At 39.0% G+C, this 22,907-nt stretch overlaps 2 protein-coding genes across 6 annotated transcripts in view; one reads left to right on the top strand and one right to left on the bottom strand.

The window, feature by feature from the left end:
• LOC108668075 (CCR4-NOT transcription complex subunit 10) overlaps positions 1-4,870 on the top strand; it is a 10,059-nt gene extending 5,189 nt beyond the window's left edge. For both annotated transcript variants that reach the window (XM_018155206.2, XM_018155207.2), the window contains 9 exons: positions 239-375; positions 642-853; positions 1,545-1,657; positions 2,002-2,123; positions 2,848-3,055; positions 3,852-3,994; positions 4,235-4,347; positions 4,571-4,640; positions 4,741-4,870. In XM_018155206.2, the coding sequence (XP_018010695.1) occupies positions 239-375; positions 642-853; positions 1,545-1,657; positions 2,002-2,123; positions 2,848-3,055; positions 3,852-3,994; positions 4,235-4,347; positions 4,571-4,640; positions 4,741-4,820 (1,198 nt within the window). In that variant the 3' untranslated portion in view covers positions 4,821-4,870. The remainder of the gene's footprint in view (positions 1-238; positions 376-641; positions 854-1,544; positions 1,658-2,001; positions 2,124-2,847; positions 3,056-3,851; positions 3,995-4,234; positions 4,348-4,570; positions 4,641-4,740) is intronic.
• Positions 4,859-22,907, bottom strand: LOC108668074 (chromodomain-helicase-DNA-binding protein Mi-2 homolog). 4 transcript variants are annotated; one of them, XM_018155201.2, is made up of 32 exons: positions 22,759-22,907; positions 20,111-20,304; positions 19,648-19,786; positions 18,953-19,110; positions 18,126-18,323; positions 17,760-17,957; positions 17,424-17,615; positions 16,876-17,073; positions 16,366-16,523; positions 15,807-15,978; positions 15,352-15,491; positions 14,732-14,946; positions 14,255-14,471; positions 13,847-14,010; positions 12,737-13,008; positions 12,287-12,526; positions 11,664-12,103; positions 11,332-11,503; positions 10,554-11,045; positions 10,229-10,361; positions 9,791-9,885; positions 9,307-9,398; positions 8,877-9,063; positions 8,477-8,582; positions 7,927-8,150; positions 7,606-7,767; positions 7,001-7,383; positions 6,685-6,850; positions 6,263-6,457; positions 5,789-5,957; positions 5,382-5,525; positions 4,859-5,192 (listed from the first exon to the last, which is right to left on the bottom strand). In XM_018155201.2, the coding sequence occupies exons 1-32, from the start codon at positions 22,787-22,789 to the stop codon at positions 5,140-5,142; spliced, it is 6,099 nt and encodes a 2,032-aa protein (XP_018010690.1). In that variant the 5' UTR covers positions 22,790-22,907; the 3' UTR covers positions 4,859-5,139. The 4 variants fall into 4 exon arrangements, with proteins under 4 accessions (XP_018010690.1, XP_018010693.1, XP_018010694.1 ...); XM_018155204.2 differs by having other exon boundaries at positions 17,424-17,597; XM_018155205.2 differs by having other exon boundaries at positions 17,808-17,957.

The raw sequence follows: 22,907 nt of genomic DNA, 5'->3' as shown, positions 1-22,907 counted from the left end.
TTGTGGCGGCCTTCAGCTCTTGTATGTTGCAGAGCCAGCTGATATCTCCTTGAAATATCGTATATTGTTAGACATACTAACTATATTTAATGTCACTGCGTCAGCTTTTAACCATATCTGTATTTTTGTTCATGAATTATGTGTATAAGATGAATCAAAATGGACTTAAAGTCAGTTGATCTCTTTTCTAACTCGAGTTATAAACGACATAATTCAACATGAACCGAATTACATGCAGCCGCGATGTGCCATCGCAGGACGTTTGGTTCTACAATAACCTGGCCGTAGTGAACTGGCGGTCTGAAAAGCCTGCCTTAGCGCTCTCCCATTTTGATAAAGCCATCAACACATTCGTCAAGGAACAGAGTAAAAAGGGTAATAAAGCAATTCTACTAACTGCTTACAAAACTGACTGTTTTTTGTGTTATATTGATATCTGCTAACATTGAATTCTTTGTTCTGCCAATATTATACATATACAATTTTTTTCGTTCATCATAGTTCTAAAATTTTGAATGGTGTCATTGAGCACCATTTTTTGAATTGTTTCATCGAATTTTCCATTGAATGAATATAATTGCGCACCTATGATTATCCAGAAGTATGAACATCAGTTTTAATTTTGCATTCGTTCAAACCAGCCGCGGATGGACAAGTCCCGTCCCTGTACAATAACTGCGCGAAGGTGAACGCGACTTTGTGCTACAACATGGGGTGCTCGATGCTGCATTTCAACACGCTTCCCATGGTGCTCGCGGCTTTTGATCTCTTCATAGAGACGCTGCAGCTCTATCCTAAAAACCCGCGTCTGTGGCTGCATCTCGCCGAGTGCTGCATTGCTGTCCACCACTGGGTCTGTTGATTAACCTACCATTTCTGTATGAATTGCCGAGCTCTCCATTACCATAAGTGGAGTCGCTTACTTATTTATCATGTCGTATCTGCGTATTCTTACTCTCATGTCGTATCTGCTTTCTTTAAGTCTCACAGCTCATTCGAAACCGATTTCTGTACAATCAACTTTTCTAGTTATTGATTTAAAAAAGGAAATCTACCTAAATAAGACATATAAATGAATAAAGAAATTCCAAGTGCGACAGGATAAAGGTTTTTCAGAATTCTATGTTATTTATGATGTCACCATTGAAGAGTACCGTAGCGTTTTATCGTATAATGCAGCAATATCGACGTTGAAAATCAGACCATCAGGTCTGTCGCCAATTCTGAGCAACACAGAATTTTTACAGCTTGTTGGGGGTCTCGAACAGGCTGTGCTGTGACTGATGACAACACTGCTTCAATTTTGCTTTAATAAAGCGCTCGGCCACCTTGCTTATTTCGACCAGAAATTCAGAAATATCACGGTTGGCTAGGGGCCTCGAACCCATCCCATCCCATATTCATCAGATTCTTGTTCGGGGCGTTTTAATAAATTTATTTAATTATGAAAGTTTAAGCTAACGATTATGCTGCAATCATAATTATCAGTAACACTATTAACATCGTAGTTTTTCAATTATGCCGCGACTTTTCCCTTCTGACAGAAAAGGAAAGAATTAGAAGACGCGGCACCTGCTGGCGTCAAGAAGCTGGGCAATGGGATGCTCTCGAAGCTCCTCCTCATCCCCCCTCCCTCCCGCTGCTCTTCATGGAACAGGTGAGTAGCCTTTTCCAGAATAATTTTTTGCATTCTTATATATTCACTTTCGATGCAGTATAAATTGTACTCAAACATGTGTGGGAGTGACTTACAAATATGCAAACAAACTGGTAACGTGTATTTAATTTGCTTTTGTCCTACTTGCAATTTGTCTTTGTAAATATGCAAAGACGACCATTCATTATTTATTTTTTCGTCCTTCCCGCAGTATTGAAGAATATGCGTTGTACTGCTTTAAAAATGAATTTTATTTGTTTCACGTAAAACATATTAGCAGACGTGCCAGAAAAGATCATATTGACTATAGAATGCAATTATGAACCTCTTCGTCACGGCCACAGCTGTGGTGAAGCTCCTTCTGACTCGGCATTCCCGGAGCCGAAGCTTCCTTTTGGCCGCCTTTGCCTGCAGAACGCCCTGAAGCTCCTGCCTACATCCAGCCGTGATCTCGACGAGCTTGAAAGTAAGCATCTTTGCTTTAAATTTCTCGTATCTTATAATGTATAATTAAAACTTAATTAGGCACATCTGGTACGTAGTCAGATATCATTCAAGCCATTGTCCTAAATATATTTCTCAACTCACTCAAAGTGTGTTTGAATATAACGTCGTGAATATATCGACCGTTTGACCGCGTATCTACTGTAATTATCGCGTCTGAGTATTACTTGGATCTGAAATTCGATTCACAGTGGGAGAAAAGTGAAGCATAGCAAAATTATGAGGATAGGATTAGATCTACTATAAGAGTTTAATTTTTAAATTGGTCTTTGTGAATAAAAATTGGCATTAGAAACACACAAAATACTTTTTTTCGTATTTTATTACAAAAGGCGAGATAAAGTTCTAGTAATTTTTTTATTAGTAAAGGGTTTCGGTATAATTGGATTCTAAAATTGCAGGGATTATCTATGCTGGACAAAGCCGAATAAATGCTCGTGTTCAATTATGAAGGCAGTTTTCGATATTTACTCTAATTCATCGTTTTCATCCAATTTAGTTCATCAATTAACATTTTAGTGGATCATTGACTAATTTTCAGGTAGTTACTAATATGCTAAACTAAAAAAAAGTTGTAGAGGACAGCTCGTCTGCGATGATTGTTAATCTATACGTAAGTTTTTATTATTAATACATTTTGAGCAATTTATTGCCTTGGAATAATGTTACGGACGCATGCCGAGCAGAGCAGCGACAGTTGTTTCCCGCCCTACCGTCCCTTCCGATGCGTCCTGACGAAGTGCGTCGTGTGAAGTGCGCCGTCCTCTGCTGCGCTGCCTACACTGATCTCTGTCTCGACGACCACCAGGGCGCTCTCACCCACGCCTCTGCCCTCATCAGTCTGGTCACGTCATCTCCTGCTACGTCGTCAACTCCTGCTGCTATTCACTTCAGGTTTGTCAAGTTATATTCAACGAACAGATCAATAGCCGGTTGAGTAATAGCTCAGGAGTAAGATTGAAAGCTCAAATAGTAGTCCAAAAATTGGACCGACATGAGGTAAGGTGAAAGTAGAAACAAACATGGACCGAACAGACTATAAATTTGGCAGTGTCTTTTGCATGAGAATTTGTGACCATTCTCATCCACTTGTCTCGAGGCAAGACCCCGTAGATATTGATCGTGTTGCATACATCGTTGGAAATCAGGATTTAAGATCGACACTGGTGAACTTGTCAATGTGCTTTCCAAATCTTGGTTTATTACTAGTGATGATTATTTGAAACTGAATAGTATGCATTTTAAAATTACTTTTTAAAGGCAACACTTTTAAAAAGGCTAGTGTCTCCGATGCTACTAATGTACAATGAATTTATTTATTATTTTTTATAAATGTAAAAGAAATAATTTTATTTTTTAATATATATAAATAATGTAGTTTTTAAAATTATTTATTCTGTTAATTGATTCAAGCATTGTCTCCGACTTTACGCAAGTGTGCAAAATTTCAGATCGATTGGACAGGTAGAAGTGTGTTAAATATCGATTGTAAGATTTGTAGCAGACAAACAAACAGCAAGAAGTGAAGTTAAAGAGAAGTGTTGTAAAAAAATTACTAGATAGTCTGAAATTAATTATGGATGTAAATTTATTCCTTGCGAACGCAATCGCATGTGCTTCGTGTTCATTTATTGATATGTGGGTAAGCAAAATGAATAATGGATAATGTGTGGTATTCTTTCGTCCTCAGGTACTTGGGTCATCTGTACGCAGCAGAAGCTTTAGTTTTCATGAACAAAATCAGCCCTGCGGTGAAGCATTTGGAGCAAGGCTGGAGCTCGGATGTGATATCCAGTATCTATGACGGCACTCTACTGTACGATTTCGAGGAAGGTTTGTACCTGTGTGCTTACCATATTGAGAGTGATTTGCACCAAATGCTTTAATGCAAAATTTAGTTGTCATTCATTTTCTCACATATTCCTTGAATCAAGTAATTTCCGCTCATTAACATTTTTGCGACACGAATAAGAGCAGCTCAATTCCTCCTCAAGCGGGCGGATTTCTAAAGAAATTAGAAGAAAGTCCATACGATGATACCGACTAATATCGTTTGTTCCGGAACGTGAGCAGAACTGCTAGCGAACTCCAACCTCGATCCTCACCAGCTGGTGATCAAGTACAACCTCAGCGTCACATTTGCACTCCGAGAAGACTTCGACAAAGCACTAACGAGCATGAAAGAAGTTTGTACTTCTCACGTACCTAATTTTTACATTACTGTTGCGATGTATCGCAAATTTATAACGAAATTTACATAATGATTCGATTGTAAAAATATGTTGGCAATAAAATCGAAATAAAAGTATGAATCTCTACCAGACTATATTTATCACGCGTTGTCGATCCCGTGCAACAAGCAGCGTGATAATTTCGCGTATTGCAAAGTAAGATAATGTTTTGTTACAGATTTGGGACAATATGAGAAGACAGCCCCCTCGTGTCGTTATGTTGGCCATATACCTTAACCTGAAGAAAGGTGAGAACTAAATAAACAACAACCTTTACATAACGTGATACTTGTTAACAATTAAGATAGTAAAGTTTAGTTCATTCATGCAAAATTTTATACATTTCAGGACATCTCGAGAAGGCGCAGCAACTTGCCCTCGAACATTTGCAGACCGTTGATCCGAAGAAGTATAATGCTTCAATGTAATAAATTCTGACATCATGGCAATGGAAATAAAAGATCTATCATTAATCCCATTTATTGAGTTCATCTAACCCCTATTACAGAAGAGGACAAAGGTACTATAATTATTTTATAAATACGATACTAAAATTTCATTGTACGCGTTAGGACTGAATAATGGTCATATGTAACTGTATCATTACAGGTTCACTTTGTTTTTCAACTGCAAGTAGAACAGAACGATCTCAATTCGAAATTTCACGAACATTCAAAGAGAAACGCAGATCTGAAGTCTATAAATATCGTCCAGTAGTCGCAGATTAATATGTACAGTTTCACTTCTTTACTCCAAGACAACTAAGTTCTTCTCTGGCGCTTGAGAAGACTGACGGTTACCTGCAAGAAAATAGTATTGAACACGACATAATGAGTGTAATTTAACTTTGACGCCACCTCATACATTAATTACCATGTGGCAATATTTAAATTTCCTATACTTCTGACAAATTGCAAGATCTTGACCCCTCAGTTTTCACTTTGCAATACAATATAGCACTAAAATGAGTAGGTAATAATATTACTAACCAGTGGTTGAACTGCTGCTGTTGCTACTCCCGCTGTTGCCTGGCAACGTGTATTGCGGGCGGAAGTTTGCGAAATTTGTGTTGGCTAAACCTGGCAGCAAACCGCTTGGCGTGTACGGGCTTGGGAACGGGTTTGACGCTGCACCTACAAAGAAAATTAGTTGCTTAGGTAAAATGGTTCAATAAATATTAATCAACTGTAGATATACTCTGAAGTTGGTTCAGAATCCTTTTTTAAGAATCCTACGAAACGTATATCGATAATAAAATCCTAGCATCTGCTCGATTCGAATTCACTATGGATTAATTGATGTGATTCCAATCCAATCGTTCAATTCCACATGGCCCCACAAAATTTTAAGCGGTCATATGGGAGGAAATTCCAGTAACGAATGTGAGAGATCATACCAGGCGAGTTTTTATCAGCCGCTGTAGCACCGGACGCAAGTCGTGATAAGATAGAGCGCTCGCTCATCTGAAGGCGTTGAGCAACGGGCGGAATGCGCGCAAGAGATGCGGGAAGGCGCGTCACATCGCTCTTCATGTCGGACAGCAACTCCTCTAGTTGGTTCAGCACCTGCGTTAGAAAAAATTGAACATTTTGTTCATATCACAAGAAACAAATGCTCATCAACTTAGTTGTTTGTGAAAATTTTAAAATATAAATATCTGAAGACGTGTGTCAAAAATTTGGCTTTGCTTTTGGAATTGGATTATTTGCTTTTACTAATACACGTTGTAAAAGTACGTAAATAAATTTGTTAGCAAAAAATCATAGTTAACAAAGAATAGCGTAGTCCTGTTCGTTGATGTACACATAATGAGCGCATAACGTCACACAATAACAGATAAAGAAATTTCCTCGCATTATAAAGAGCGCACCTTATTGAGCACCGCAGTGGCGGGCTTGTTGCCAGCAAGGCTTTCTTTGCTGAGCTGCTGGTGGGATTCAGCGAGACACTCGACCTCAGCGAAGCGAGCGTTGAGGGCGCACGCAGGATGATTCTGGTCTTGCTGCAGACTTAAGAATGCTGCCCGACGAAGCTGCTCTTCTATCACAAGAGCCTGCTCCAGCAGCTGAAACAGACACAATCTTTAGCTATCGAGTTCGTTGGAAGAAAACCAAATTGATCCACATAAAATTGACTAAAACCAAATTCCTTTTCCTATCAGGAAATAAATCGTTAAGACTGCTCATCCAAAAGGTTACAGGAATATCCTAAGCTGGAAATTGAACTTAAATCGAATATGCGCGGACGTTAGTAAACATACATAAGGTATGTTTTATTCCCAAGTATTCAAACCTTGAATCGGCGAGCCAAAAACTTGTTTTTGATTTCGAGGAAGTTGCCTTTGCCCACGTCCATTTTAAATGGTTCATTGATGATAGCGAAGCGGAGATCATTTTGGATGTCTTGCCAACGTCCATACCCGTGGCACACGATTCCCGCCAATAGCCAGTAATCATGTCTGAATGGTGAAGATACTGTATTATTAATTAGCCTTATAAGACAACTACCGCAAGAAATGGACGACACTTTTGAGCAGTTTTTATATATCACATTGAAGAGGTAATGTACTGTGGGCTCCTGAATAAAAGGTTCGTAGGATTACTCGTACCTGCGGTGCCATATCTCGTACTCGCGGCCAGGCACAGCGGCTCGCTCCTCGTTCTGCCACAGTGTGTGCAGTTCGGTGAAGCCTCCGTCAGCGATGTTGAACATGAACTTCCTCTTCGATACTGGTACGATTTCTCTCCTCTCATCCTTCCCTCCCTTCGCATCATCGTCTTTCTTCTCTTCTGACTTGACTTCTTTCTTCTCTTCCTGTACTTCTTTATCATCAGAACCTTCGGTCTTCTCTTTTTCGGTTTTAACTTCTTCAGTCTCAGCTTGCTTATCCTTTTCAGCAATTGCTTGCTTTCCCTCGTCTTTCTTCTCATCTTTAACTTCGCCTTCTTTTTCCTCGCTCTTTTCTTTCTCCGATTCTTCGGCTGGTTTTCCCTAACATCCAAGAAAAGATTTAACTTAACCAGAGTTTTAACTAAAAGAATTAAACAAAACGAACACCACATAACATAAATTAAAACTTCTACGTAATATTTAAGTTCATATCAATAATAAATACACACTCTAAACAATGCATCTATTTTAACGTGATATCAGCACATGCAAAGTTAAACGAGTTATAGGAATGAAAGTAATATTAAATTTTGTTCAACTTACTTCAATATTCTTCTTGGGAGCTTCCTTGTCAGCTTCTGGGGATTCTTCAACTTCCATTTTCTCATCAGTAGTTTTAGACTCCACAGCAGCATCATCCACCTTTTCGCCGTCTTTCTTATTGCTTGCAGCTCCATTTTTCTCGGCCTCTTCCACCACAACCTCCTAAGATTAATTTGGTTAGAAATTCCTTGCAATGAGAGACAAGTTTATCAGTAGTAAAATTAGTTATTCAAAAAATGAATATTTCATCATGTTTCATTGAGGCTAGAATGTTACTAGAGAAGAATTGAACTTTTACGAAGAATTGAAAGGATTTCTAACCTTATCCTCGGATGATTTTTCTTTGAGCTTCTCGGTAGTTTTGGTTTCAGGCTTGGCAGCTTGTTCCTCTACTTCCTGTTGCTTCTTTTCGCCGGTCTCTTTTTCTTTCTCTGGAGACTCCTTCTTTTCGTCATCATCCAGTTTTATGGTTTCATCTTTCTTGTCTTTGTCCTTTTCGTCATCTTTCACAGATGGAGCAGGTGATGCAGTCGTTGCTGGCGTGGCTGAAGAAAATGGAATGAATAAAGTTAAAGGAAAAACTTTAATTAGCAAACATTTTATAAATACCTGCTTCCATTACGCGGGAGCTTCCGCAATGCTCTTAAAAACTTGTGACAAATCTGGAAAAACAATTTATTTGAAAGTTAAGTAATGAGTTCCGAAAAAAAGTCTGTTGCAAGTTACATACTAGAAAAATCAGACTAGATGTGAACTAGAATACACATTGAAGAACAATTATTCACCGAAAATTGTTATCATTAGCACGTAAAAGAAGAATGTTTAGCGAAACTATTACACAACTCCGTCAAAAGAGCAGCACTGAATTCACCTGTGCCAGATGTTGCAGCGCTCTTCATATCGGGAGGGAGTTCAGGAGGCTTGGTCAATGCTTCAGGCATCGAGTATTGACCGTTGATCTCTTCAAACTCACAAGCCTGCATCAGTAAATTTACACACGTCTAGAGTGGGAACACGTGTAAAAACACAATCTAATATACATAGTCTTGACTTGACGGTAAAATAAAAATAAAAAATAAAACGAGATGAAAAATTCACAACGATATCTTTGGCTGCACTCATTTATACGGTAGAGTTAACAAGATCTAGTGAAGCAGAATAACAAAAGAATGATAATAAAAAGATATATCGATCATTCATAGATAGTACATGAACGTATATTGAATGATAATTATTTATATAGTGCACAGATGAAGATTTTTATAACGCACTTTCTTCCTAATGAGAGACATGACACCGATCCTGGTGAGGACGTGCTGTCTGCTCAGCCCCTCCCTGGGCACGCCGTCTGCGAAGGTCTCCGCGTTGTCGTTGCCAGGCTCGCATAAGTGACGCATAAACAGCGACGTGTACGCCCGGAAACATTTCTCGCTCTTACCTCGCAAGTCACGTACAAGCCTGGGAAAAATACGGGCATTTCACTTATCTTTTCCATTCTGGTACATATCGCGACAGGAACGGTGGTTTCCCCAGAATAATATATTAACAATAATATATACCTACTTTAATATTTGCAGTACTTTCAGAATTTATTTCATATCAGTAGTAAAGTAAAGAATCAATATGAAATCTCCTACATAGGACATGGCTAGTATTCATGAAATAGCATGATGGTTTCAATCACTTATGAGACGCGCTCACCACTGGGAGTTGAAAGCTTCTTGAGGAGGCATACCATAGCGCATGACAGCGTTGAGGAAAGCCTTGCGCTGACGAGCATTGAAGCCGAGAACCTACACAAAAATAGAAAAAGAAACATTCACCTCTGTAGCTGAACGACATCGCCCATCTCTCCAGTTCACATTATGGGTGCAGGCATTAGCATAGCACGCCAGGTTCTTCTCCAAGGCTACATAAATAAAACAATCATCGTGATCTTGCTACCAAAAAGAGAAACATTAGGAATAATTTGTGACATTTTCCCCTATATTTATGGAAATCAATACAAGGAGAATATCAGGGCGTAAATTTGTTTCTCTCTGTTGACTCAAAAAACTACATCTCATAATTATAACGATCATCTGTTTATAACGTGAGAATAGAAAACTGTCGTTTAATTTTGGCAAGAGTTCAAATGCTGGCCGTTTAGAAAAGATTCAAGTTGCTCGCCGCCTGCATGACTCACTTCGATGTTGCCGCCCACTCTCGCCAGCAGGGGCGGCAGGGGACGGTCTCGGTCTGACCGCTCACCGCGCCTCTTGGAGCGGCGACTGCCGTCACCTGCACACGTGAGGTAAACCCTGAGTCATCACTTCAAAATATACACTAATCAATAATTAACATTGATTCATTTGTTCTCTCAACAGCAGCGTTGTAGGTCTTCCAATTGTCAACTTGCAAGTGTGGTTTTAATTTATAGTGGCTTCTTCAATGAAGAATATTGTGTTCATGAGCAAATAAAGCTAGTGAATAGCCATGTTGAACAGAATTTCAGTCAAGAGAAATCTCAAATTTGGTGGATATTGGAGAAGTTAGTTGTTGGTAAGGTAAGAAACTTAAAGCCACAAAGAAATATTATTAACAGTGCAAGTAACGATGCAACACTTCGCAATGATGTCAATACCTTCATTCTTCTCATCAAATTCTTCGTCATTGTCATTGTCAGATGGCAGAGAGAAGTCAGAGTTGTAGTCTGAGCCCTGCTCAGCCTGCCAGTTCGCGTCTTCTCGGCCCTCAGCGGCATCGTTGTAATTAACCTAAGATCAAATACAATCTGACTTGAATATTTTAAATATTTCAACGCAGAAGAGAAAAATCAAACAAGAATGACACAGTATAAAACTTCAAAGACTTTGGGTATTTAAAGACATTGGGTCATTTTTCATGCATTGACATTTTTCAGTATCATTGTTTTACCAAGAAATTTTAGAGCAAGATCAGATACGCACCTGCTTTCTGATACGTTTGCCTTTGCCGAGCGTGCGAGCAAGGTCTTCCTGCTGCTGCTCGTAGTGGTGCCGTAACAGACGCTCCCAATACTGGTTGTCAGTAGTCTCTGCTTCCTGCTTCAGCACTTCAACGTCTTCCTGCTCCTCGTCTTCTCCCTCCTTGGTGACGTAAGATGCTACTTTGAAGGAGCTCAGGTACTCGTTGGCCCAGTTTTCCTTCTGCTCGATTCCTTCCCTAGAGCGATCCAGCAATTCTTCCACAGCCTTCTCATCATAGTGAATTTCTTCATCCTCCTTACCCTCCTCTTCTTTGAAGAGTTCTTCCGTACCAAACTTCAGGATGTCATCAAGTTCCTGCTTCGAAAAGTTGGCCGAATTTTTGCCACCCAAACCAGGGCGCACCACAAGATGTGTTAACATCATCTTCCTTTTGGCGACCTGCGTAACGCGCTCTTCCACCGAGTTGCGGGTCACGAATCGATAGATCATCACCTATTATAGATGAAAAATTAGTATGAACGATTTATGCACAGACTTACTTGACCTATACAATAACGCTATAAAATGAAATTAGCCTAATGAATTAAAGCAGCCACTCACAGAGCAGAAAGCTGTAGAAAATTTGCATGAAACAGTTAAAATAATTTGAACACCAGTAGAAGTAAATTTACCGCAAGAAAATAATAATAGGATACTTTCATGCCATATGATAGCAACTCAGTATTGAGCTGAAGTATATTTAGCCTGGCGAGTTAAATTAAGCCTTTATGACGAGCACCTTGTTAGTTTGGCCGATACGATGGGCGCGAGAGAAGGCCTGGATGTCATTGTGAGGGTTCCAGTCAGAGTCGTAAATAATGACCGTGTCCGCAGTGGCGAGATTGATGCCCAAACCACCAGCGCGAGTTGACAGCAGAAACACGAACTGTTGCGCGTTTGGAGCATTAAATCTGAACAAGAAAACGAAAAAAACGTTTGGCTTTAACTAAATGATGGCTACTTGTGAGCAACTAGACAATGGTTCCACCAACAAATTTTATTTTGATAAAATTTAATCAAAATTTGAAGGAAAAATTATTCACTGCTCCACAGCATTAATAGGTGACTCGCCTGTCAATAGATTCCTGTCTCTGCGAGCCGGTGATGCCACCGTCGATTCTCTCGTACTTGTAGCCGCAGCCCTCCAAGAAATCTTCGAGAATATCAAGCATTTTCGTCATCTGAGAGAAGATGAGCACTCTGTGGCCATCTCGCTTGAGCCTTTTCAGCATGGAATCCAACAAGAGGAACTTTCCAGAGGCTTTAGTGAGGGCGTTGATTTCGTACATTCCATTTGGCATTTTAGGAGCTTCTTCAGCAGCCGCAGGGAAGAGGTAAGGATGATTACAGCACTTCTTCAGGTCCATGACGATGTTCAGCAAAGAGACTTGCTGGCCGCCACCTCGCGAGTTCAGTGCGTCAAAGTTGCGCGTGAGAATATACTTGTAGTATTTCTTCTGCATTACTGAGAGCTCCACACGAATGATGAACTCGGACTTCGAAGGCATGTTCTGCAATGAAATACAAATTATTTACTTGTGATCAACTCTATTGATACAATATCAGAAACTTGAGAAAAAACACAAGCAAGGATCAAGATCCTGCTGATGGCAGCGAAACTACTTGTACAATTTTTTATCAAAACATAGTTTTAACTGAACCAACAGCTACTAAGCACTAAATAGCAAAGTTACCTTCAAAACGTCGGCCTTGAGACGTCGCAACATGTGGGGACCCAACATGTCATGCAGTTTGGTGATTTGGTCTTCTTTGGCTATATCTTCGAACTCGTTTTGGAAAGAGCTCAGGTCGGCAAACTTGTATGGAGCTAAGAAATTCAGCAAATGGAACAATTCTTCGAGATTATTTTGTAAAGGTGTTCCAGTCAGCAGCAGCTTGTAGCGGATGTTGTATGCGTTCAACACTCTGAAGAACTGGGCAGGAAGAAAATTTCTTGATAACGGCACTCTTCTAATATCGGCATAAATAGGGCAAGAAAATGCCAAAGCTTCGCTTAAAATACATGCTAAATTCAACATTAACCTCATTATAAAATGTACTAAACGACAGGAAGTCAATCTGAGCAATAAACCAGAAAATGGAATGTCAGAAAAAGTACCAATTCATTAGAAATGGGCCATCACCTTTGACTGGCTGTTTTTCAGCCTGTGTGCCTCATCCACCACCAAACAAGCCCACTCAAGAGATCCAAGACAAGCTTGATCCATGGAGATCATCTCGTAGGAGGTGAGCAGCACATGGAACTTGATATTCGTGGTACGGATACGGGAAGCCTTAGCCCCACCTCGCACGGCGCCCTCATCGAACGACAACTCATGTTCGCGGATCATGATGCGGGACTCGCGGTCACCGACGTACGTCACAACGTAGAAGTCGGGAGCCCAAGCCTCAAATTCTGTCGAAGTTCATGGATTTAATGTATACTCAAATAAACTCATAAGCTTCATTTCTCTTCCGAATGGAAATATTATCCAGGGTACTAATTCCATTACAGCAATTGATATCATGGCACTTGATCTTCAAAGGAAAAGGCGCCTCCACAATCCTCCGTGTCTGGAGCTACATTATCATGCTACTGACGATCACCAATCATTTGTTTATCAAGACAAGGCAAACCTGACATCGAACCTTCACCACTCAAAATTAAAAACAAGAGCGTCTTAAAACAAGTTGCAGCCCTGATGCCATATATACCCGTATCAGTGTTTTATAATTATAGAAGTAGAATAACCTCTAAAAATAACAGAAGTAAATATATCATATACCTGATACTACAGTTAGATAGTTTCCCTTCAAATTTACACAAGTCTTGTATACACTTGTATAACAATATTGAGGAGTCTGGAGCTACGTTATCATGCCACTGCCGATGAGGCAAACATCTATTATAAAATTCAAAAATTTTACAATAGACGTGAAGAAGAATAGCAAGCAATCGTTAAAATAGCTAAACAAACTCAGCAGTAGATTTCTTTCCATCAGTTCAAGATTATTCCGCGGACACGCGTGAGTAAGTGTGACAGCTTCTTCACTCCAGAATAAAGCACAATATTCGAAGCGGATATGTATACAATCAACTTCAAAATTACTGGTACCATTGCACTACTTTATGTTGAACAAGTTAATTTACTTCCCACACATGATCTAGAACAATAGTTATATTTCTAGATGTATTTCATATAAATTATTAGGTGTTTTATACATGTAAGATCATAGACGAAATCAGCACTCACCTCTCTCCCAGTTGATGATGGTTGAGAGCGGCACTGACACTATGAACGGTCCCTTCGAGTGCCCCTCCTTGTACAAGGAGTACAGGAATGTAATGGTCTGAATGGTCTTCCCGAGACCCATTTCATCAGCAAGAATAGTGTCCGTCCCTTGACCCCATGAATACCTGACGACAAGAAATTTTCTTAGCCATTAGAACATAGAAAATATTTCTCCTCACCATCTACGATAATATACAATGGTGGACGCCTCATCAGTAAAATTAGGTAGTCATGTTCTAACCTCGAATATAACTAATAAGTATCAAGCATATATACAGGTTACCACTTTAATGTTAAAGAGACAACATACGTCTAATTTACAATCAGCATCGAATTCCGAAAGGCAGCAAGAAACTTTTAGTTACTAACCTGAGCCAATTAACACCCTCGAGCTGGTAAGGGTGAAGAGACAGGCCGGTGGCGTCGATGTACTCAGGCTGCACCTCCCATTTCTTGCTGAGGTTCGTTGTGGGCTTGTCGGGAGGAGGAGTGTAGCGCCGCGGCGACGACGGCTCCCGCTCCTCTTCTCCCAACTCGCGACACCGACTCTTGCTCTTCTTCTTACTCTTCTTCACACCCCGAGAACCTAGCACACCAATGTCAATAAAATAACAAATGATCGCACAAATAATCAATTAGATTCGGTACAAGGTTGTTAAAATTTTGAACAATTCATGACGAATTGGAGAGCTTGAAGAAGAAAGAACGCAGGAAAGCAAAACAGTAGCAGCAATTAGTAGAGTAGATCAGATCAAAAGTATAACATTGAAAAGACGAGTAGTGTAGCCAAGCACCTCATGAAAATAATTCAGATTTAGTAAGCGCGGCGAGTGATAAACCACTGACCACCATCGGCATTGCAGGATTGCCGGAGGTCCTGGTAGTACTCGACGGCGGTCTTGAGGCCTTCAATGTCCTCATCTTCGTCCTCCCAGGTGGCCTGATCGTACGATAAGTCGCGCCACTTTACCAGGTACTGGGTGATGCCATCACGTAGCGTCCGGTGGTTGATGATCCGGTGGATCTTCAGCCATGACGACTTAATGCCATACTTGTAGAATCTGAGGAAATAAGCATTCAATAAAGCAAATGCAACGATTTAGTTGAATTTGTGCGACGAAACAAAATTTTTCAATGCATTTATCAGAGAATATGTGAACAAACAGCTCCCAACGTCCATATAATCTATTCTAAAAATATAATTAGACTATTTCCAGCTTGAGAATTTGATTTGATTTGCTAATAACGGTTTTCTTCAAGAGTAAAGTTAAATTAGCAAGTAAATTTTGTAAGAATTTCTGTAATTTTGTACAAAATTCTGGTGGTGGTTTCTTATTTCACACCGTTGTGATAAATCAGGACTGACTATAGAACAAGTTAGAGCGCCTATCAACATTTATGACACGGAAATATTGGTATTTATTGGAGGCCGAATTGAAATATTTTTTCAAAGACCAAGATGATACCTTTCTTCCAGACTGTTCGGGTCAATATCAAGATTCTCCTTCTTGCGGCGTCTGCTGGAAGAAGCAACGTCATCGTCATCATCCATCCCTGGTATGGGAGGCTCGTCAGGGTCGCACTTCTTGAAGTACGACCTTAGCATCTGGAAGAATTCATCATCAATTTTTGGACACGGTCGCGATCCAGCAACATCTAAGTTAAACATAATAAAGTTAAGTGTGACAACAAAGTTTTACCTAACGAGCTTCACCTTTCATTTTAAGAACAAAATAAACCTAATAGGTACAAAAACGAGTTTGTAATATGCTCTTGTCCTGAAAATGAACTCTCTTATTATTATCGTTGAGTGAATTTTTTAATGTAATGAATCATGAAATCAATGATACAGAGATTTGCCCGAATACAAACTAATAGATGATAGTTTAGCAGCAAAACGGTTGCAAGGCTGGAAACTCACCTGCGGGTGGTAGACTTCAAGCTGCATCTCACTGATCCAGGAGCAGTGCCAGTACGACATGTCCTGCCACTTCACGAGGAACTCGCGCAGCTGTTTTAGGTTGTACTTCTCAGCCTTCTCTTCACCAACATTCTCCTTCCAGTTGTCTGGTGGTTTGGGACTATCCACAAACCTAAGGGTTTGAGAAAACATGATAAATGATAAATCAAACTATCAAAAAGATTATTCGCCATATCTGAACAAATAATGTCCTAAAAATTTCCGTAGCATGTTTGCTCTATCAATGGATAAAAGCTTCCACCAAGAAAGATCCCTTTAGAATGAGTTTTAAGTAACCTCTTAGGAGCGAGGTTCGTATATCAAAGAGCACTGCTTTTAATGCATCAGCAAGGCTTCTTCTGCACGACATACCGTGTGATTAAAATGAACACAAATTGCAATAAATCCGAATGTGTGATCTTCAATTTTATAAATATCCAAGAACGATACGTCATAATTAGCAAGATAAATTATGCGTTCTGCTTATCTGTTAATGATATCAGGAATGATCTAATTTTACCTCCAGAAGAGAATTTTCTGGACTTTGCCCGGCAGAGGATCACAAGCACATCGGTGGCAAGTCCAGTCTCCAGAAGTAGCCTCAAAGATCGGAGGATTAAGACACCACATGTGGTAGGAGTTGGGGCACGAGTCACAGCAGATCAAGTCATTATTCTCCTGCAAATTTAAAAGTCATTCATGAGTGGAAACATCGATACTGGTTTCAAAATTGGGGCAGTAACAGAAGATAATAATCTCATGGGGAATTCAATCATTAATAATAATTACCATGAAAAAGTTTAAAAGCATCTAATCATGTTCATCCATGGTATTTCTAATTGAAAAAACTCTTACAAGAAAATCACCGTCCTTAAATGTGCGGCATGTTATGCTCCACAAGCTAAGCAATAAAATTGCACCAATGTTTTTTTTCTTGTAAACAAGAATGTGTTTTTTTTGTAAACAAGCCTCAAGTTCACAAAAACTAACCAAACACAACCTCCAAATCACAAAAAACGACATTTACAACCTTGCAAATTTTGCAGAATTCATTTTTCTGTTCATCTTCCTTGTCATCCTTGACACCATCAGCCTCGCAGGAGGGGCAGGACCACTTGCCCTCAGGTGCCGTGTCCAGCTCAGGCTCGAGGCACACAAGATGGTAGGCGCGTGGACACGTGTCGCACAGGATGATCTCACCGCCTTGCTGGCATACTTCACAGTAGTCCTGTACAATCAATATTGATCACTGAATGATAGCAACTTTCAATTCATTCGTTGTTACCTTATGCAATTCAAGATACTTTCAATTATCCTCATATACGAGAATGCAAAGACAATTTTTTTTGGAAAATCTCTTTGAAAAGTTTTCACTCTAAGGCCAGCAATTTAATACCCTGCCTTGTTGTGTCAAATTTCAAAAGAAGGACACCATAATGATCTCATACATAATATCTTTACTATTCTTGCTGTAGGAGTTTCCTTAGCTATGAAGACATGTTAATTTGAACGTTAAACGACACTAGTGCACTGATAAAGCATGACTTAATCACGGGGGTTCACTCAACAACGGCTAACCTGGTGGTCGGTTTCATAGCCATCCTGATTACTGGACTTCTTCTTCTTCTTGGTTCTCTTGATGGCAGCTTTTCCTTTTTTCTTGGTGCGCGCGCCATTGGTCTCAGCTTCATCCTCCTGCTTGTTCATGTCCTCGGCCTCGGCTAGCATTTGCTCAAACTCTGCATCGCTATCCTGGTATGAAGAGTCGTCCTGTGGTAATAAAAATTAAAATTTCTCGTGGTTTATGCTAATATAAAGATAATCTGCTAATTTCACCTGGGCAAATTCCGGCAAGTGGGGATTTGAAATTACTCTGAACTTGGGCTATTGCCCCAAAAAGAGTCAAGTACTCACTGAGCTATCTTTCTTGCGCTTGCCAATTTTAATCTTGAGAGTGGGCACCTTGGCCTTCTTGCTGGACTTGTCCCCGCGCTTGCGGCCACGCCCCTTCTTCTTGCTCCCGCCGCTGTCGCTCTCATCCTCGTCATCTTCCTCCTCATCTTCGTCGTGACGAGCCTTACGAGGGCGGCCGCGCGTCTTGTTGCTTGATGACTGAAAAGCATTACACATACAATGAAGGATCTGAAGACGTTGAATAAAAAATTAATATGCTGCAAGCATCTCTGTTGATCATATGTCTAAATCTCGGCCCAAAATTATAAATAAACAGAAAAAAAATAATTACAAAATAAGCCTGAAAATGTGTTCAAGTCTAGTCACCTTTCCTTGCGTATTGGACTCATCCTCGTCCTCTTCTTCTTCCTCCTCCTCTTCCTCTTCCTCCTCTTCATCTTCCCCCTCCTGCTCAGGTTCTTCAAACTGCTGAGCTTCCTCCTCGCCTGGCAGATCCTCCTCCTTTTGGCTGCAGAACGCGCGCCACTTCGCCGCCACAAGCATCATCAACTTCGGGGCTGGAACCTATGGGATAAGATATCAGTAACCCATCAAACTTGCACTTCAATGCGGCCCAGACAAGATTAAAAATCTCCTTATCCATAATCTGGTTATACAGAAGGTATTGATAATTTCAAAATTATAATATAAATAATTAGGAGAAAAATTTAACTGCAGTTAATGTAGAATCCCCATGAAAATTTCTGCTTCAAAGTTTGAACCCATTTTACTACACTTTGAACAAGCAATATAAGCGATATTTTCTGTTAATAACTCAACAAACAACAATAAATAATGATCTGTATTGAGAATAAAAACAAATTTTGAACCCTCCCACCTGTTTCGTAATGCCTCAAGATTTCAGGTCCAGGTAATGTTCCAAACAATTGGTATGATATATAGTATGGGAGGTAATGGCCCAATATATTCACATGACTATGATAATGATTAACACAAACTTTCATACAACACTTCTGCAATGCACAATATATTATCCATTATTATTAATTACAGTTTTCATCAGATTTATTGATGATTTGATGCTGAGATTGCCCTAGATATGTTATTCACAGAAAGAAAAAGCCAAATGCTAATGAAGCTTTATATTTCAAGGCTTACATGTACTGACGTTAAGTATACCATACACTCTGTACCTTGGGATTATCTTTGGCAAGAAGAGGCCTGATGTGCTGCTGGAAGAGCTTGAATGTGGTGAGGGACGAGTAGTCCTCAGGAGAATAGTCAATTTCAACATCCTTCAGGCCAAAACTCTCACACACTTCAGCAACCGTGGGCATGTCATCATTGGTAGCTATAACAAAAATGTTAATTTAGGGTCAAAAACTTGTAGAAAAGCTAAAACATAGAAAATGTTGAGATAAAATCACTTATATTTGAATTTCTGTCATAAAGCAATAATGAAATGATTTAAATTTGTAAGGTTGTAAATTAAATTCTAGAAGACACCTTCAGCGGGTTCATTTTCCTCATGTGGATGTTTCAAACATTAATGAACACCAACAATTTAAAAAAAAAAAAGAAAAGCAAAATTAAAATCAATAGAAAACACCATGCATGAAACCATCTGACAAATTAGCAGCTCGATCTAGCAATCCTTCATGGAATGATCGAGGCTATCTTTCATGTAATGAAGGGCAGCCTTCATTACAGCCTTGATGAGCAATTTATTTTAGCATTTATGTTATTCCATAATTAATTGTGAAATTGGCCATGTCACCACTGTTTGAAAACTCAACTGAGATTAAATATAATATTCATAATCCAACCCCATCCCCTATATAATATTCACAGGAGATAATATATCATATAAATAAAATATAATACCAACCATCAGAGTGAGCTGCCGGTGCAGCAGATGATGCAGCAGCAGGTGTTGCAGTAGCGCGGCTCCTGGCTTTGGCTCGGCTGCGGGACTTGCTTGCCTCGCCATCCGACTCCTGCTCAGCATCATCCTGGGCTTCTGTTTCCTGTGTGCAAATACAGACAAATAGATCAAAAACACTTATTTGTAATGCTTACACAGCATGTAAATTAAGTGTGGAAAATATTTCTGTAAAAAGCTTGGTTGGCAACTGTGTAAAAATGAGAGATGTCAATTGGCATCATGAACTAATATATTATAATCAATAAATAAGAAGTATAATAATAAGGAATAAATGTTGTTGATGCATTCAACCACCACACAACAACCAAGATTGTGCTTGCCAAATCTCCACAGTGCTGAAGCAATCACCTGCCACTACCATTTGAAAAACATTCCATGGAAAAAATATTCATTGCTTGCTACTTACACTTTCACTTCCAGGCTTCCTCTTCTTCTTCTTTCTTCCTCTTTCACTTCTTGATGATTTACGCTTCTTACTCTTCTTCCTCTTGCGCTTAGAACTTCCACCTCCCCCCCCTCCTCCCCAATCCTCATCCTGATCCTCGTCACCTGAGTCACCCTGGGCTTCAACATCATCGTCCTCCTCGTCTCCATCATCTTCTAGAAAACACATAGGAAATAATTATGGCAAAAGTCAAATGTTTATAAACTGAAAATTTGTTTTATGCTGTAAATTTCCTGGACAGATGTCATTCCTTGATCAAGTTTAGCATTTCAAAACAAACTTGTATGAAATCTATGATATAATTATTTGAAACAGTTAATGGATTCTCAAATGATAATTACAGCTTTTGTAATTTTCCAAAAATAAATCTTATTTTCACACAAAAAAAATATATTGTCAAATCAATTATATATGTTGCCTGCCAGACCATCAATTTCTGATAGACTTTTCTGTCAATGTCCGTGGGTAGAACTTAATTCATCCTGTTTAAACTTTGGTATCATTTGCTAATAGGCAAATTATACAAGTACATTTTATTTAGAGCAACTATTACCTTGCATTTTTATTGGAGACTATGCTTAATATCCAAAGGTATGCAAAACATTAGGGCACACAAAATTTTTTTTCATGTTAAGGATCTTGCCCACTAGAAAGTTTTATTTTGACAAATCATGATTTTTCCAAAAATGAGGCATATCAGATGATAATTAGGCATGCCTAAAGAGCACCAAAGTTTGAGTATTTGTTTGATGAAACACATCAAAATGAATAAATATCAAACTTTTAGACCTAATAAGTTAATCATTTCTTTTCCAGAAATGCGATTATTGATTTTTACTTGTCTGTGATGCACTAACTACATGTAGGTATGTTAGTATGGTATATGATGCATAAAACATTAATGCTTGCCAAACTTTCATTTCAGTGGATACACCATACAGTGGTCCTAACTTAGCAACTTCTGAAATACCTATGATCTTCTCAACCCTCATCATGCTGGTTCAGATAACTGTGTCCCCATTTAGTTCCTAGCCATGAAAAAATAATTCTGACAACATATGAGCACAATTGAACTTTGAACAATATTTAGAGTTAGCTCAATTATGGTGAAGTTTCCCATAGCAAGGCCATTAAAAGCCATAGTAATTGAAAATTACAGAAATACATCATAATGATCATTGTTGAGCTACAGCCTACATTAGTTACCCCTATTCTATTAATAAGTACCTAGGAACTTTCCACTCTAGAAAATGTGCCCAAGTTTATAGTTTGGACTTTGGATAGGTAGGTCCTACGGTATTATTGCAGATTAACTACATCCAAAAAAAAGGGTGTTTTTTTTTTTGAATTATATGTTTTTTGGGGTGTAGATTACGAATCTGAAATCCATTTTTGGCGGTCGGCATCGGAAAACCGATTTTTTTCGCGACTTACTAACATGGGGTCAGGGCTGGAAAAGTCCTATTTTGTCTGAAATATCGCGGCTCTAATATCATATAATATCAGTAGGTATGAAATCTCGCGGCTCAAATGTCACAAATTTTTGTTTGATTGAAAAATTGTGGTTTGCACTTCAGAAACGTGTCATTTCATAAAATTTTCAACTTCCGCAATCCGCATTGCTTTACCGTTCCAGCCAAAATATCCTGCAAAAAAAAACATAAACATCGTAATCATCGATGTAATGTAAACAAATCAACAAAACGTTTTGTTGAAGATCGCGCATAGTTGCGGGCATGTCAAAGCGGTCAGACTGCAGACTGCTATTAAAACATGCTCAACTTACAGTAAAGACAATTTTTAATGTTGCCATTTGACTGTTTTAGGGTATAATTAGAGATTTGGGGTAACACGTGCATGGAGAATCATGAGAATGTAAATAAATTCCCGCCTCGTAAATGGCTTTTCATGGCTGAGATATGGAATTCACGGCTTGGTGAAATGGATCACGGCTCAAAGAAATGGAATCACGACTGGCAAATCCATAAAACCACGGCTCAAAAAATTCAGTCGCGGCTTGCCAAGTAGATATATTCCATGCCTGATCTGCAATAATACCGGTCCTACTCCTAGCTACCTTTAGATCAACAATTCAACAAAGAAGATGGTAAATCTAAGAAATATGATAAAATGTCTATAGGCTAGCTAACAAATCCAGATTCCAGATTAAAAGAAAAATTTAAATATGAAAATAATCGTCATAGTTTCATTTTTATTTTATCCACATTCTAGTGCATTAGATAGCATATTAACAGAGTTACAAATCAATAATCATAATTTAATTAGATCAATTAAAAAAAATTAAACTAGGTACTGTCAAGTGTCAAGTAGGCTAAATAGTAGAAGTTGAGGACTTGAGGTATAAACGCAAGCTCATGTTGAAAAGACTTAAATTGATGCAATATTCAAAAAGATTTTGCTCAAGAACAATAAAATGATGCTTTATTAAATTTTGATAAGCTGAACTAAAACGTTTTTTCTGCAAAATTGCACTCAAAACATTCGACAACACGCCATTTTTGCCGCTAAATCTATCAACAATCATGATAACTGTCTAACTCACAGCCTAACTTAGCATATTAACAAAAAGAAAAGTTATATAAACTTACTTGACGGGTCATTCTCTTCTTTATCAGACATCTCTTTCTTCGATTATTTATAACAATAATAACATCTATCAGAGCTGTAATAGATACAATTTGAACCGCCGTGACTTGATTTGCTTGCACAGCCGCCGAACGCTACGATAACTTAGCAT

The sequence above is a fragment of the Hyalella azteca genome, unplaced genomic scaffold (assembly GCF_000764305.2).
Source record: "Hyalella azteca isolate HAZT.00-mixed unplaced genomic scaffold, Hazt_2.0.2 contig7350, whole genome shotgun sequence".
NCBI classification, from domain to species: Eukaryota; Metazoa; Arthropoda; class Malacostraca; order Amphipoda; family Hyalellidae; genus Hyalella; species Hyalella azteca.
Note: the sequence above shows the minus strand (reverse complement) of the source record. Positions and strands in the feature narration are given on the sequence as shown.

What these genes read in the sequence shown, in the direction of transcription:
- LOC108668074 (XM_018155201.2), bottom strand. Translation starts at nt 22,789, where the DNA reads ATGTCTGATAAAGAAGAGAATGACCCGTCAA. An exon ending in AAAAATCATCCGAGGATAAG is followed by an intron (nt 7,768 to 7,926) that starts GTTAGAAATCCT and finishes AATTAATCTTAG; the next exon opens with GAGGTTGTGGTGGAAGAGGC. An exon ending in TTTTGGCTCGCCGATTCAAG is followed by an intron (nt 6,458 to 6,684) that starts GTTTGAATACTT and finishes TGTCTGTTTCAG; the next exon opens with CTGCTGGAGCAGGCTCTTGT.